Raw genomic sequence first — 15129 nt, forward strand, 5'->3', positions numbered from 1 at the left:
GCACAAGCCACCATCACTTCTCATTTCCACCCACAGCAACCCTCTAAGGAACAAAGCAGCACTTCCCCAGGTAGTGCGCTGCTGGTACGGGAGAGCGGATATGTGCTGCGACTAGGGCTGGGTGGAGGAAACCCCGCCACGGCACTGGAGCCGAAGCCCACAAGAGCTGGGCTTGTGCAACAAGGAGGAAGGCTTTCTTTTATTTTATATCCTTTGCATCTGTTTAATCCAGCAGTTGCCAAGAAAAAGAAATGGATGATAAAATGTTACCAGTGATATAATTTATTCTCCTGCCTTGCAATCAATATTTTACATCATTGCAGCTTGGGCTGCTTTTAACGGGCTTTTCTAACCAGGATTGTGACTTAACCACGCAACAACATCCCAAAACGTCTTTCAGCCCTGCTGACAACGTCTGTCTTACCAGTGCACGCACACGGGTGCGCGCCCAAGGCTGCCTGCGAGTTTGCTGGTGCCAGCAAGAGTGGTGTGGAAAGCTGTGGCCACGGAGACCTTTCTCCGCAGTGCCCGGGTGATGCTTGCTCCAGCCCAGGGCAATTCGTAGAGGCTGGTTGCAGACCTGGAGGATGTTTTGCAATGGGGAGTTGGCTACGGGGGTGGGGTGAATAAATAAAAGGAACTGCCTGAAGGGGGAGGAAAAACAGCGCTGGGAAAACTGCCTGTGCCCCTTCAGCCGAGAGGTTTGTTGTTGTGTCCGTTCAGCTCTCGCCAACATCAGCTGAAGGTTTCTGCTGAAGATTTGGCCCTTGAGGATGCCCAGCACAGCCCTAGGCTTCATCACCGGACATGGCCCCACATCCTTTGGGTACCCTTAGGGCATCCATAGCAGGAACAGCAGCTCTCCCAGCAACCCTTGGTCCTCCATCCATCAAGTCTCCCTCTCACTCACCTTGGAGGGTTGTCACCTGTAATCCTGACCATCTGCTTGCATTCACCGTTCCCAAGCCCATCCTCCTCCTCAGCCATCAGTAAGGGCTGGACACCCCACATCGGCTTTTCACCATTTTCAGCAGCTTTTGCTTGAGCGTGAGGAATACGACAGCAAAGGCCACCAGGAGCGTCAGGCAGGTGGGCAGAGCCAGCACCAGGTAGAGCAGTGCCAGGTCAGCCGTCTGCCAGCGACAGCTCTGCAGGATGGACTCAGGCAGTGCCCTGGGGCTCAGTGTGCGAGAGGCATATCTGCAGGTCACTTTCTGCCCATCAGGGATGTGCAACCCCTCGACCTGCTGCAGGGAGTCCCACCAGCCCAGCGTGCAGCAGTTGTAGGGGTTTCGGCTGAGGTAGACCTCCTGCAGGCTCTTCCCCAGCGGCATCTGCACGATGTGCGGCGGCAGAGCTGGGAGGCAGTTGTCCCGCAGGTCCAGGCTGCGCAGTTTCAGGATGCCCAGTGAGGTGGGGAAGACAGTCAAGGAATTCCCTGAAAGATCCAAGCGCATGAGGCTGTTAAAGGCAGAGAAGTCCATGGCAGTGGAGGAGAGGCTGGTATTCCTCAGAGACAACACTTGCAGTGTCAGAGCAAGGTCCTGCAGCCACCCCAGGTCCCCAGACAGTGCCCGATGATTGTCGGAGAGGTCCAAATGCATCAATGACGTCCCCTGGAAGGGGTGGCCGCCAAGACCCCGCAGACCACAGCCAGCCAAAGAGAGATGAGTCAAGGTTTCAACACCCCTAATGTCCACGCAGGGTGCGGTCTCTACCTCACCTGCAGTGGCTGGCTGGGGACAGAGGTCAACCCGGTTGTGGCTGAGGTCCACAGTAGTGATCTTCCTGGTGTAGGTGAAAACCCCAGGAGGAAGCGCCCGCAGCTGGTTGGCACTGAGGTTGAAGAGCTGCAGGTTGGGCAGGATGTCCCTGGCACCTGCCTCCAGCCCCAGCTCCGCCAGCCGGTTCTGGCTGAGGTCCAGCTCTGCCAGCATGGCTAAGGGGTCCGCCTCCGACAGGTGAAACATCTCCAGGCAGTTCTGGTTGAGCTTCAGGTGGATCAAGGAGGGCATCTGGGCCAGGAAGCCCTCTGGCACGTACCAGACCTGGTTCTGGCTCATGTCCAGGAGGCGCAGGGAGGAGAGGTTGCTGTGGCAGATCTCATCCCAGAGGCTGACTGTCGTGATGTTGGTGGAGTTGCCATCAATGAGCAGGAACTGCACTGTGACATTTGCCAGGGATGTGCCGTTGGGGAGGCGCTGGTAGAAGCTCATCTCGTTGTCCTTCAGCAGCAAAGAGTGCAGCTTGCTCTGCCGGGGCAGCACGGGGAAGAAAAGGAGGCGGTTGTGGGACAGGTCCAGCACCTCCAGCTCAAAGAGGTCATCGCTTTCCAGGGCCAGAAACCACTCGATGACATTGTTGCTGACGTTGAGCACTCTGAGCTGGGTCAGGCCAAACTCCACTAAGCAGGGGAGGTAGTTGTAAGCTATGTTAAGACTTTGCAGCCTCTGCAGCCCTTCGAAAGCTTGATCGATCTCAAAGATGTAGTTCTTCTCCAGGTTCAGCTCCAAGAGCTGTGTCAGGTTTGTGAAGACGGACGAGTCCAGCCTCATGATGATGTTCCTAGCCATGGACAAGGACTCCAAGGAGGACATGTTCCAGACCAAAACTGATACCATGTCCTCAGTGAGACGGTTTCCAGCTAGATCCAGCATCCTCAAAGCTGGCAGAGCAGAAAGAGCAGCTGCAGTCAGCGAATAGTTGGTGAAGAGGAGGTTGTCTGCCAAGGAGAGCACATGGAGGCCTTGGCTACTGAGGAAGGCACCGGGCTCAATGAGCTGCAGCTGGTTCTTGGGCAAGCTGAGATGCTGCAGCTGGTGATATGAGAGCAGGGAGGCATTGCCCAGGACCTGGATAGTGTTGTCATCAAGCAACAGCTCCTTGGTATCACCTCGAAGATTTCCCGGGACGGAGCTCAGCCATCTCCCAGCACAGTCTGCGGTGCTCTGCACCTAAAGCAAGAAGTGGATACATAACACTGCTCTGAGAGACAGGAGATGGCAGGAGATGAGGAGGGAGAACTTTGGGGAGCAGAGTGAGGATGGAGGAGGTGGCTGTATGGTTATAGCCTCAGCACACAGTCCACCCCTTAAGCTAAGCCAATAGCTGGGAGGGGGAAGGTCTGGAGATGCTGAGGCACCTGAGGTTTGCAGGGCAGGACCAAGCAGTCAGAAGGGTTAGCGTTTGCAAGAGACGACTTACGAGCTTGCAGCCACCGGGAGATGTTGCCCAGGCTGCAATCACCCCGCTTCCCCATCTCACTGCCAGGAGGACCAGAAGCAGGGAGAGACCAGGGAGCGGGGCCTCCATCTCAGCAGCAGCACTCCTGTGGAGATGGAGACAGAAGTGAGAAGGTCAAAAGCTGCAGACACCTCATCCCGAAAGGCTCAGGTTTTCCCAGAGAGCCCAGCACGGCAGTGGTGATCCTTGTGCACAGCCAGCCTCCTGCTTGTGGCTACTGCCTGCAGGCAGGCACACAGCCCCCGTCACTGCCCCCAGGAGCACCCAGAGGTGGTGGGCTCCCAACACGCCATAGTGGTGGCCACCATACCCCACAAGATCTGGGCCACCACAAGCTGCCTATGGAGAAATGGCGAAGAGCCCCAGCACCGAGCCCCCCCGCCCCAGCATGAGCCTTCGTCAGGGTCCATTGAGGAGAGCCTAGAGAGCAGTAGAAGAGAAGGGACAGGGAGGTGGCAGCCCGGTCCCCACACAAGACAGTGCATGTGAGAAAGGCACCGTCATCGCTGCACAGCTGCTTGCAAATGCCACTGAATTGCAACCCTCGAGCAGAGGCTTCCCCCATGCCAGGGCTCACGTTCCCCCTCTCCGGTGCCAAACGCTCCCCCGGGGGACACCGACCCAGCCACCAAGTCCCCTCCAGCACCCGTCCTGGCTGGAGGTCCTCCTAGGGACGCAGAGGCTCTCCAGCACGAGGTGCCCTGTTACTAACTTGGTGGAACCAGAGCTGACAGCATTTGCATCTGGGGAAAAGCTGAACCTCAGGCAAATGAGCAGCAAGGTCTCACTGAGGGCTCAGCAAGCGGCGTTTTCATAACTGCCAGTGCTTGAAGAAGAAACATGGGGTTATTTTTGGCAGCTTGGGTAGCCAGAGCTTTGCAGCACAGAGGGAGCAGGGGACACATCCTGGGTCACCTCCTTCCTTGGGACAGCCAAGAGCATTAAGCTGGTGTCTTACCAAAGCAGCATTCGTTAATCTGGTGGGAATGGAGAGGAAGCCCCCCTTCCCCAGGCTGGAGCTGACACACAGCTGCGCTGTGCCCCCCCAAGCCCTCCATCTCCAGCAGCGCCTTGCACACAGGCACAGTGGCAGGAAAGGGACCCTGCTGTGTCCTCACTGCACTCAAAACAACAGGGGCTTTGGCTCCAGCTTGCCTTCGACCCCTGAACCCCTCCACAGAAAGTCACACCTTCCTTCACCCAGCTCAGCCTTTCTTTGTTGCCCAGCATTGACCTCCCCCAACAGCAGAAGCGCCTCCATCCTCCCACGCTCCTCCCTGGGGCTGCAGGGATGGCACCTGCCCAGCCAGGAGAGCAGGCAGCAGCACCACCAGGAAACCCCTGCCTGCAGCCCCGCAGCCAAGCCCACATGCAAGAGGCTTGGGAGCACCTGGGCTGCTCCCCACGCTGCACGCTGGCACCGGCCCACACAGCCGTGACTCTTGCAAGCATGGGCATTAGCGACGCATGGCTACCACGATTCTTCAAGCTGGTAAGGGGGCTCCCCAAAAACCCCTGGGTGGGGTTTTCCCCCCTAGCAAAGGTATTGGGGGGTAGTTACTCACCGCACAGGGCGGCACGCAGGGTTTACTGCAACTCATCCTGCAGCCAGTGGCCTCTCCAACTGTGCTTGGGGGGCTCTTGGGGCCAAGAGTAGGTGAAACCCGTGGGGTTTCTCTCCCACCCGCTTTCTCGCTTAGCACTAATATAGCCTTTGCGGAAGGAGCTAACGGAAACTGCAGTCACATGGAGGCAGAGAGCACAGCCAGGCACTTCGCTTACTGATCTCAGCACTTACAACCCGGGTCATGCACTCGCAAACAGCTCCCCAGCAAGAAGGAACCGCAGGGGCGAGGCAGGCAGGCAGGCAGGCAGGCGGATGCCAGGGGGAACTGGCCCCTGCCAAGGGTCACACAGCTCCTGGCTCTCCCGCTGCTCCTGCGGGCAAGCCAGCACTGGGGACAACCCTTGCACTGTGAGTCCTCTGCACAGCTCCAGCAGCAAAAGCCCTGCAAGGGTTTCAGGCAGCAGAGCTAGTGACCCGGGGTGGGGGGAGTTCTTGTCTGCGGAGCCATGCCACCAACCCTGTCAGGGCTGAGGAAAAGCCACCAGCTGGGCAGCACTCCCCTGCATGGCACCATTGTGTTCCTCTAGTGTCCTGCTTGCCCTCAGCGCCCAGCACAGGGGCTTCGACAGGAGTCCAGGGATGTGCTTCCCCAAGGGGAAAAAACAAGATGCTGTTATTTCCCGTTGCGTCCCAAGCCGAGGCTGAACCTGTCCCCAGGTGTTGAGTCCCTGCTTTGGGACACCAGCGCCCAGCCTCTCGTGTTGTCTAGGTGAGGTTTGGAATGCTCAAATCCCACCACCCGCAGACCTTTGGGTCTCTCCTGCGGCTGCCTGGGATTTCGGCAAACCCAGCACCCAAGGTGCAAGCCAGACCCATCCGGATACAGGGACCTCCCAAGTGCCAATCCCTATGTGAAAGTCAGCATCAATGGCTTTTCCCACAACTGCCAAGGCAGAGAGAGACAAAAATCCACATTTCCAAGGCAATATAAACAGGGAGGACCCCCTTCCTCCTCACCCCTATCTACACCTGCTCTCCATCTCCCTTCCCACCCCATGTCACCCCTCTCCTAGGCTCCTCATGCACTCCCAAAGCCCCAGCAAATCCAGCCACTGAGGAGGAGAAACGGTTTGCCTGCATTTACCTAGGTGGGAAAGGGTTCAAAACTGTGGAGAAAGGATTCAGCTCTGCAACAGGAGCTGGTCCAGCAGGATCAGCAGGTACCGCCTTGCAACGTCCGTGCTCCATGTCCCAGGCACCAGTGCCAATGAGACCTGCAGCAGCAGTAAGGAGATGAATGTGTTATTGTGGCACACCAAGCACCCCCCCCAAGGGACATCAACAGCCTGGGTCACCCCCACCTGTCAGACCAAGTGGCCCCCAAATTCCTGCAGCCAGCTCAAATGACTGGGGAGATTTTTTTTTTCTGCCTTCACCCTAAATTTCATTTCTTCTCTAGAAGGAGACTGAGCTCTCCCATATCACTCACAAAAAAGCCCTGTAGTTTCATTTCCTCCATTTTCAAGGAAGTTTGAAGTATAAAAATCAAGAAGGAAAAGAGAGAAGCACTCCTCATCCAAGTGAACCAGAGCAGATGGCAGAAGGCCCATGGTAGGGCAAAATTCCCATGGCATTGCTTGAGGTCACAAGAAGGGCTGAGACTGCCCAACAATTACAAACCCACTCTTCATCCCCAAAACCCTGCCACGAGCCCAACCTGCACCAAACGCACTCATCTAATGCTTGGAGATGGAGCAGCCCACAGAGATTTGCCCCAGGGCTGAGAAGTCCTGAAGCCGTAAACTCGGGCATCCTCACCTGTGGCAATACTCCAGTCTTGGGTGATCTGGAGGCTCCTGGGAGACCTTCTGATGAGATTCCTTCATGTGGTGCCACCAAACAAGGTGATGCCTCAAGTGTCAAACCAGCTTCCTCCCTGCAGCCCAGGAGGAGCTGGGAAGAGAAAAACAACATGCTTCAAACCCAGCCCATTGCTTTGGCTGACCGAAACCAGCGTAACCCCCCCATCCCCAGCAGCGACGGCGCAAGTTGACAGGGCACCGTGGGATGGGAGAGACCCCGTACCTCCCGGCTGCATTTCACCCACTCTGTCCTCCCCAGAAAGCAGATGCACACCAGGGCTGCTCCCTGCAGAGTGGCTGCCAGCCTTGTGCTGGGGCAGCTGGCAGCAGCCTTGCATTGCACACTTTCCGCACATCCTGCAGCTGGATGGTTTTGAAAACATCCCGAAGCTGCTTCTTGCTCTCCTCCTCTTCCTCTCAAGCAGCATCATGCCCCCACCCAGCCCTCCTAGTAAGGACTGGATCTGGGCTTTGAGGGTTTTTTCTTGTTTGTGGTGTTTTGTTTTGTTTTGTTTTTTTAATATCAGCACAGTCAAGGGATAGGGATTGAGCTGCCAGGAACTGATGGTCTGATCAGCTCTTCGTGAAGCTCCAATCCAGCTCATCAGCGCAGGTGGATTAAACTAAAGGAGATTCAGCAGCTCGGAGTGGTGTCCACACATGCAGCTGCAACTCCTGCAGCTGTAGGAGAGGGCTGGGAATCCCCACACGGTTATACACCCAGTGAGCTTCCTCCATTCCTCCCACCCCCTCTTCCCTCAAAAATCATCTTTTTCCCCTTAATCCTCAAATTGTCAAGCACAAAACAAGAGAAAAGTTGCAATGAGAGGGCACCCTCCTGGTCGCCCCTGGACTGCTGCACCCAGCACAGGACCCACAGGGAAAGGAGAAACCGCCACAGAAACCAGCAACCCCATCACTGCACCTCGGCATGCGCTGTGTTTTCCTGCAGGAAATGTGAGTGGAAGCACTAAAAGAAAGGTCACTCACGGTTCACACAGCAGCAGGACCACAGCCTCCGACGGGTTGGGGCAAAGTGAAACAAATGTTTCTCCAGGGGCTTCCTCTACTCCCACTGTGATGGAGAAGTGGAAAGAATTAAACAAAAGTCGTTCTGCAAGGGATGATGGCACAAAGTGTCCCTGGAAAGCCTCCGGCTCTGCTCGGTCTCCAGCATTTTGCCCTACAAGGAGAGGATGCAGAGAGCACCCCTGCAAAGGGAAAACGAGATGGGGAGACCAACCAACTGCTCTGGGAAATGAGCCTGGGAAAGCTTAGATAAAAACCTACAGAAACATCATGATCTCCAGGCTCCTAGGAAACTGCAAACAGCATTACAGAAAACATTAGGTAGGCTTGAGCGACCAACTCTGTCGCAGTAGCATCTCGCCTGTTGGACCTCATTAGAAGACAAGGAGCGGCTGCAGGGTGAAGACAATGTCTTCCTCCAGCCATTCATTCCGAGGCACTGTGGTCAGCAATGACTCTGAAAACAAAAGAAAATTCAAATTTTATCTTCAAAACCCACATCAAATTTTCATTTGCTGTTTGGCCGAAGTGTGCACAGGCAGCGCAAACGTATCAAGATGACGTAAGTCAAGAAGTTACTTAAATTTAATCATCTGCTCTGGATAGAACAAGGGAAGACGAAGGTCTGTGGTATCTCAGAAGCTGCCAGTCGTAGCAGTTGTCTCTAATTAAAGATGAACTATGAACATAAAATGAAAACATTTTATGTTTATTCCTTACATGGCCAAAAGGGAAAGCTAAAACAGCCAGCTGGACAGCTTAACCTTAAACTACAGCTCTGGAAGTTCACCTGGCTGAATTTCCCAACAGGAATCCACCCAGTTTATCCCCAGGGAACAGCGAAAGACGTGTCCCGTCCCAGGCTGGTTCAGATGCATTGGTGTACATGAGCATGGGCATCTCTACAACCCCAGTGGTGCAGCTGAATTGGAGCTCTGCAAGAGGCACAGCTTCCCTCCAGTGCATTTCTTGCAGAGGAAACCAAGAGACAAAAATCAGAAATTTATAATCAGCTTCAAAATCTTTTTTTTTTCCCCCAGCTGTAGCCAGCGACCTGCTTGGTTGTTTACCTAGCCACGCTCAGCCTTCTTCTGAGGAAATGCATGTGCTAGCACTGACACTGGTTGCTAAACTAAAGCTTCAGGCTCTGGTTTAACAGTGACTTGTGTGCCTGGGAATGCCCCGTAGCCAGAGCCTCCTCCTCTGGGCTCACCCTACCACCCCGCTCCTGCTCCCTTTCCAGCAGCAGCCCACGCTCCTGGCAGGCTCTCACTCTGCAATTACCCATTTATCCACAACCACGCTCACCTTTGCTCCTCCATTTTCAGCCACCGGGAGCCTCCTAGCTCTTGCCAGGTTTTCTGATGGAAAGAGGGAAGAAGTCGCCTTCTTTGAACCCTGAATGAATTCTGGATTGTTCTGAGCAGAGCGCAGGGCTTGCTCACTTGCCTTTGCAGAAACACGCTGGTTGCCGACACCTGCAGACATCGGGGCTGCATAAGCTCGGGGTGCAGGGAAATAACCCCACCAGACTGACAACATGCAACAAGCCTGCAGGGACCCAGGTGGGCTTCTGGCACAAACAATTGGGAAAATGACACCTTTGAGCTTGGAGGACAGTTCACCGAGGACTAGACACCAACCAGGATCCCCACAGCAGCCATTTTCAGACAGGATCCCCCCTTCGACCCTTTAGTCTCCAAAACATGCAAGTATCCTCTATGGGGCTCAGAGGAAAGGCAGAAATAGGTCTCAGTGGAAAGCAAAACCACATTTCAGAGAGCGCAGCGCCATGCGAGAAGGGAAGAAGGGAGCTGGTCAGCGGCTCGGCCGGAGCTGCTTCCTGGATCCCTGCACCGGGGTGTGAGGCTGTGCCCGGTTCCCCTCCCACAGGCAGGTCCAGCACAGGCAGCTCCATCCCTGTGTTCACCACTCTTCCTTCTCCCACATCTGACAGTGTGCGAGATGTAAATGAGGAGGAAGTGGGCTGCAGAAGGGAGAGCCACAGAAGTGATCTCATTTCCCCCTCTGCTTGCCCGCACGCTCAGCCGAGCCCACCCTGCGGCCAGGCTCCTGCCGTCTCTTGTAGCCTTCATCCACCCACCTTTCCCAGGCCAGCGGTTTGAGGTCTGCACAAGGGATCCACCGCCACACCGAAGCGAACCTCCTCCTCAGAGAGCAGCAGACCATCCAGATCACAAGGTCTTCGGAGCAGAGCATGCAGCAGGATGCATCAGATGTTGAAGGCACAGAGCCTAGTATTTCTGTAGCAACTGGAGAAGCCAAGTCCATCTGCTCCCTTACAACTCAAGATCTGAGATACGACACTATTGGAAGTTCAGATGCAGAGAACCGCTTGCAACGCATCTGCAGGAGAAGCAAGTGCCTGGAGCCAGAGAAGACAACCAACCTTTCCTCCCAGATCTCCTCAAGAGCTGGAAAGCCCTGTGACCAGGGTGCTTACATCTACAGTTTGGTCTGTGGTTGCACCTAGACCTGAAAGCATGGCCCAAGCTTTCCCCACAGGGTTGCCAGATGTGGATAAATTGATCTCAGTTTTGTACTGTACAATAAAATAAACCAACAAAAGGAACACAAACACCCAATCCACCTACTGCAGCACACCTAAGTTTTTAGTGTAAAACTGTCAGGACTGGAGGCTCTAAGTCACCAGAAGAAGAAGGTATGGACAAGTCACTGCCGTGACATCACTCAGCAATGCAAATTGTGGCAAGATCAACTACTCCCATCTGTCATCACACGTACTCCCTTCCTGCTGCTGTTCTGCTTAAGAGAAGTGAGCAAAGGGAAGTGAAACTATCTCAGCTCCTCACAGGGCTAAGTGCATCCCAGCTTTCCCCTCCGGCCAGGAAAGCCAACATCCCCGCTACGCAGCATTACCTCACAAGCAGCTCTTCTCAAGGTGGCTGGCAATCAGGACTGGAAGTTGGAGCATTCACACTCCAAAGACTTCCTTTCCCAGGTGTTCAGCCATGAGGCTCAGCATCACTTCTTTCCAGCGTGATACTTGGGGGACAAGGGACGGAGAAAAGCCAGGCTGCAGGGTTTCAGAATTGGAGCACCCTCGTGCACTTGGGGCATATTCCTTGGTCTTGCATAAGAAAACAGAAAAAACTGCCAGGATAGAAGTTTATGTGGGTTTTTTTTAAACAAACTCTAACACAAAGGTGACATCATTGTTGCATCTCAAACCTCATCCCTGCAGCTGTATCTGCGAGAGCCTCAAAGCAGGCTTTCACCTTTCAGTTTGAGACCTGAATCAATGCAGGAATGCAAGAAGGGGGAAAGTTCAACCAGGTGCATCGATTAATAAAGCAGATCTTCCCCTCCTGTACCCCACTGTTCTTCCAAGAGCAGCAGCTAACAGTCTGCCAGTAAAGACAAGCCATGTCGCAGACACACAGCACAGGGGGCTTGAGATCACCGGGCCACAGGTTGACAGGTAACACCAACTTATCTCCATATTCCACACTCTCCTGAGTCTCGCTAATGTTTGTTCCAGTTCTGCTCCAGTTCTGCCCGTGTCAATTATTTTTCTAGGAATATGACAAAATTGTATGCTAAAGCCGATATAAAATCTCTTGGCCATCCACAAAGCATGAGATCCTACACTCAAGCTCTGCTTTTGCACAAGACCTTGAGGAAAGGCTCAGGTGCCCAATGTCAGATGGGACCCAGCATGAGAAAAGCGTTCTCTGTCACCTGAGCATAAAATAAAAAACAACCGAACAAACAAAAAGCCAACAAAAACCCCCCAAAAGGTGATTTGGAAGCAGTGGACAGAGGCTGCAGTACTCTGAATATCATACAAAAAGCATTTTGGTCAACACCCATTTCCTCGCTGGCAGGTTTGTCCAGCACTTCGTAATTCTTAAGTCACATATTGAAGCTGGCAGAGTGTACGCTCTTAAATTACTACTTAAAAGTGTTTGGATACGGTTTCCTTCTCCTAAGCGTAGGGTGCTAAGGAAACAAAAGAACTTCATAACCTTGGTTTAATAAACTCACTTGCAGGCTCTCCATCTCCCATCCTTGAAGTCTTTAAGGCTGCAAGCAGCAGTTTGTTACCCATAAGCAGGTATCGTGGAGGTTTTGTGGATGGAGAACAGCCCATATCGCACTTGCTCTCAGATTTAACACGTTCTTGAGATGCCGAGAGCCTGGGGAAGGCCATATGCACAGCACACGCTTGCCTACTGGGGTTGAAACTAGCTCTGTGCTTCAGGGTTTGTCTTGCCTTGATTTTCAGCTCACCTGCCGCAAACCAAAGCTGACGGACTGCTTTAAACAGAGACATCAGGAACAAAGGCCACCAGTGTGCCTTGCTGCTGGTACGTGACCAAGCTTGAACATTTGCAAAAGAACAGTAGTTTGTAGCTGGAGCCGAGATGCTGTTGTAAAACAGCTGTTTTCACATCTGTCCCTGGCTTTGGAGCATCCCTCTAAAGATGCACAGACCGCACTGCACAAATGAGAGCACATTCACAGCCCGAAATCAAAAGCTCAAGGACAATAATATTAAAATAAAATTAAAAAATAATCACTTTGCAAAACATACAGTGAAACATTTGGGGTTACAGTGCCTGTCCCGAGCAATAAAACACTGTGTGTCCATCTATAAAGGTTGCGTGACCCAGGGTGGTCACTTGTTTACACAATGCTCCTGTTGCTTCTGGATAAAACTACCGAAGGTTTAAGCTGCAAAAACCAGGAGCTCCCAAGAAGAACAGACACTATGCAGAAGGCAAGAACAGGCAAGGTTATACCCTCATACTTTTCCCCACTCAAACATTGCCTGCAGGTAAACACATAGCTTCGAACACAGGTTAAAATAACACATAACACTATGGATTAAGAAGACAAAATAAATCAAGCAAAGATGAAACAACTCCAGCTAGCTCACAACAACCCTGCAAGCGCAGGCACAGAAGGAAGAATTGCCCCCTGGTTCCTGAGCTGGTAAAATCGCAGAAGAAAAAACAACACCTGTAATACAAAACGAGTTTTATTCTAAAACCCCTTTTCAATTATTTGGTTTGCGTTTTTTCAACTGCAGTGTTGTTTTTGTATTTTTTTAAATAATCTTTCGATGATATCACTATTTCCTGGTCATAAATGCCTGAGAGGAAGAAAAGCAAGCCTGGGAAAAAGTAGACCTTGAAGGGCAACAGTGACATTTTGTTTGAGGCTCTCAAATCGCTTTCTGTCTTTTAAGGTGATCTCAGAGACTCAGCTCAGTTTGCTCTCACTGAAAATAATTTTCTGAAATGCAAAAATTTTCTCAGCCTAATTTCAGGATTGAGGGTTCAAACAAAGAAGGGTATTTAAAAAATTTCTATGTCCGTTATCCACTTCTCAACGATCACTTGTTTTGTTGAGTTTTCTTTAGTTTGTTTTGTTTTCTTCAAGAGGACAGAAAGCAAATGCTAATGGAAAAGGTTCCACATGAAGCGCTTATTTTGCACAACACTTAGGAAATTCAAGCTCCCACAGCGCTGTTAACTTTGCCCTCTCGTGGGGAGATGGGAGAATTCATTTGGAAGTCACACAGCACGTACAGCATCATGCAGCAGCACGAAAAAAAGGCACTTCAAGCATAAATTAGCAGGTTCAGCATCACTGCAGGAAAAGCTTTCTGGGTTCATTTACCACTTAATTTTCCTTTCAAACGCATTGTACCTTAGTGCAAGGTGGACTACTATCACTTGCAGAAATCAAACACGTCCCACTCCTAACCATTTAAAAATCTGCTTTGTAAATGTAGAAAGGTTCCTAGAGCAGATTTCAATAACGCTGTTTTCTGGCTACAGATTTCACCAAATTACCTGTATTGTGCAAGAATCGGTGCTGTTCCAGAGAATGGCAGCACATATAGCGCTTACAGCTGCGTTCCTGCCAGCGTCCAGAGTTATTTCTAACATGTAAAGAGCTAGAACTGAAATATCAGTATTGAAATATGCAGGCTCAGGAATCACTGAGGGCTGGTTACCTCTCAAATACTTAGGGAAAAGGAGTTTTGTATGATCAAACTATTATCAGGTCAAGTGTTATTTTAATTCATCACTGGTGTCACCATCCCAGTGAAAATGGAAGAGGGGGAAAAAAAATAGAGGCAGCCATCTGGAAAACACACCCATGTGTTAAGGAAATTTAAAAATGTAGCTCATCGGTAACTGGAGTTTTAAAGCTAGTATGTTCCAGATTGCTACTGGATTCAGAGGCAGGCAGAGAAGAATACAGCCACATTCAAGGCAGTAGAAGTTCAGCCCACAGATCAAGACCATCTGCTCCTGGCTAGTTTTGTCACCTGAAACATGGCCAAAAAAAAAATATAACAAAAAGAAATGGTGTTTCCTAGTAGAAGGCACATACAGGACTCCTCAAAATACATACTCATCACTGCATTTTAAGTGAGGAAAAAATATTTTCAAATAAATATCCCTATCAGGATGAATTCCCTACGCCATCTTGATTTATTAGTTCGTTCCAGCACCACATGCGTCCTCTTACAGAAAAAGAAGTCCCACGCCTGACTTCAGGCCAACACGAGCCACCACCAAAGCCAAGAACAGACTGCCCCGACACAAATGGCCATACAGAGCTCTTCACTTCTGCAGACGCAGAAACGGGACCAGATCAGATGACCAATTGTTAAGCTCCCCACAGATTTCACAGCACACTTAAACCATAAGAAATTCTGAGTTTCATTCAAACGATGGACAAAATGCTCACTTGCCAACAAATTCTGGATGTGCTGCAGGATTCTGAAGCCAAGACCTGTGAATCTGACAGATTTCTGTTATGGGAGCTATGAATAGTTGATGTTACTCCTGACCAAAGCAGTTAAATCACTAGTCGGGGTAAGGAAAATATTTCAAACAGCTGCTTAGCTGACTCTGAAGTACCTCAGGCTAGAAAAAGTGATTCTACATTCTTGGTGAGCCAGCACCAAACCCCTTCACTCCTGAAGACGCTCACAGAGATGTTAGCCAAAAGGTCACAATTTAAAAGCAAATTCTCCACACAGAAAGTCTGGAAAGCACCTCGGAGCTCACAAGCACAACACAGTCACCTACTTCTTCCTAAAATCACCTACTTCTTCCGAAAAGCACTGCAAAATATTGAACTTCCATAAAGAACGCTAAAGAAAGACAGAGAAGCCAAGAAGCTGACCTGGAAAGGAAGCACCTCGGCACATCAGCAAGGCAGCTGCAGCAGCAAGCACACCATCTCTTTTCGAATCACAAGACCTCCAGCGGTCAGGAAAGTCTTTTCCCACTCCACCACATGCCAGCATCCCTGTTTCAGAGGACGCAATTTCCCAAGCACAGCTGTTAGACCACAGAGTTTTCAAGTCCTCGTCAACCACTCTTCAGATTCTCTCTTTTCGAGCAGTCACGTAGCAAA

The 15129-nt window shown here is 51.5% G+C and overlaps 1 protein-coding gene across 2 annotated transcripts; it reads right to left on the reverse strand.

Annotated features, from left to right (window-relative positions):
- Nucleotides 1-286: 286 nt before the first annotated feature.
- Nucleotides 287-7744, reverse strand: NRROS (negative regulator of reactive oxygen species). 2 transcript variants are annotated; one of them, XM_086468043.1, is made up of 5 exons: nt 7663-7744; nt 6629-6763; nt 5955-6084; nt 3205-3328; nt 287-2954 (listed from the first exon to the last, which is right to left on the reverse strand). In XM_086468043.1, exons 3-5 carry the CDS (start codon nt 6056-6058, stop codon nt 987-989), a joined length of 2196 nt encoding a protein of 731 aa, XP_086324169.1. In that variant the 5' UTR covers nt 6059-6084; nt 6629-6763; nt 7663-7744; the 3' UTR covers nt 287-986. The 2 variants fall into 2 exon arrangements, with proteins under 2 accessions (XP_086324169.1, XP_009958458.2); XM_009960156.2 differs by lacking the exons at nt 5955-6084; nt 6629-6763; nt 7663-7744 and adding an exon at nt 4809-4823.
- Between the last annotated feature and the right edge of the window lie 7385 nt (nt 7745-15129).

The sequence above is a fragment of the Leptosomus discolor genome, chromosome 7, assembly GCF_034619465.1.
Source record: "Leptosomus discolor isolate bLepDis1 chromosome 7, bLepDis1.hap2, whole genome shotgun sequence".
In the NCBI taxonomy this organism is placed as follows: domain Eukaryota; kingdom Metazoa; phylum Chordata; class Aves; order Leptosomiformes; family Leptosomidae; genus Leptosomus; species Leptosomus discolor.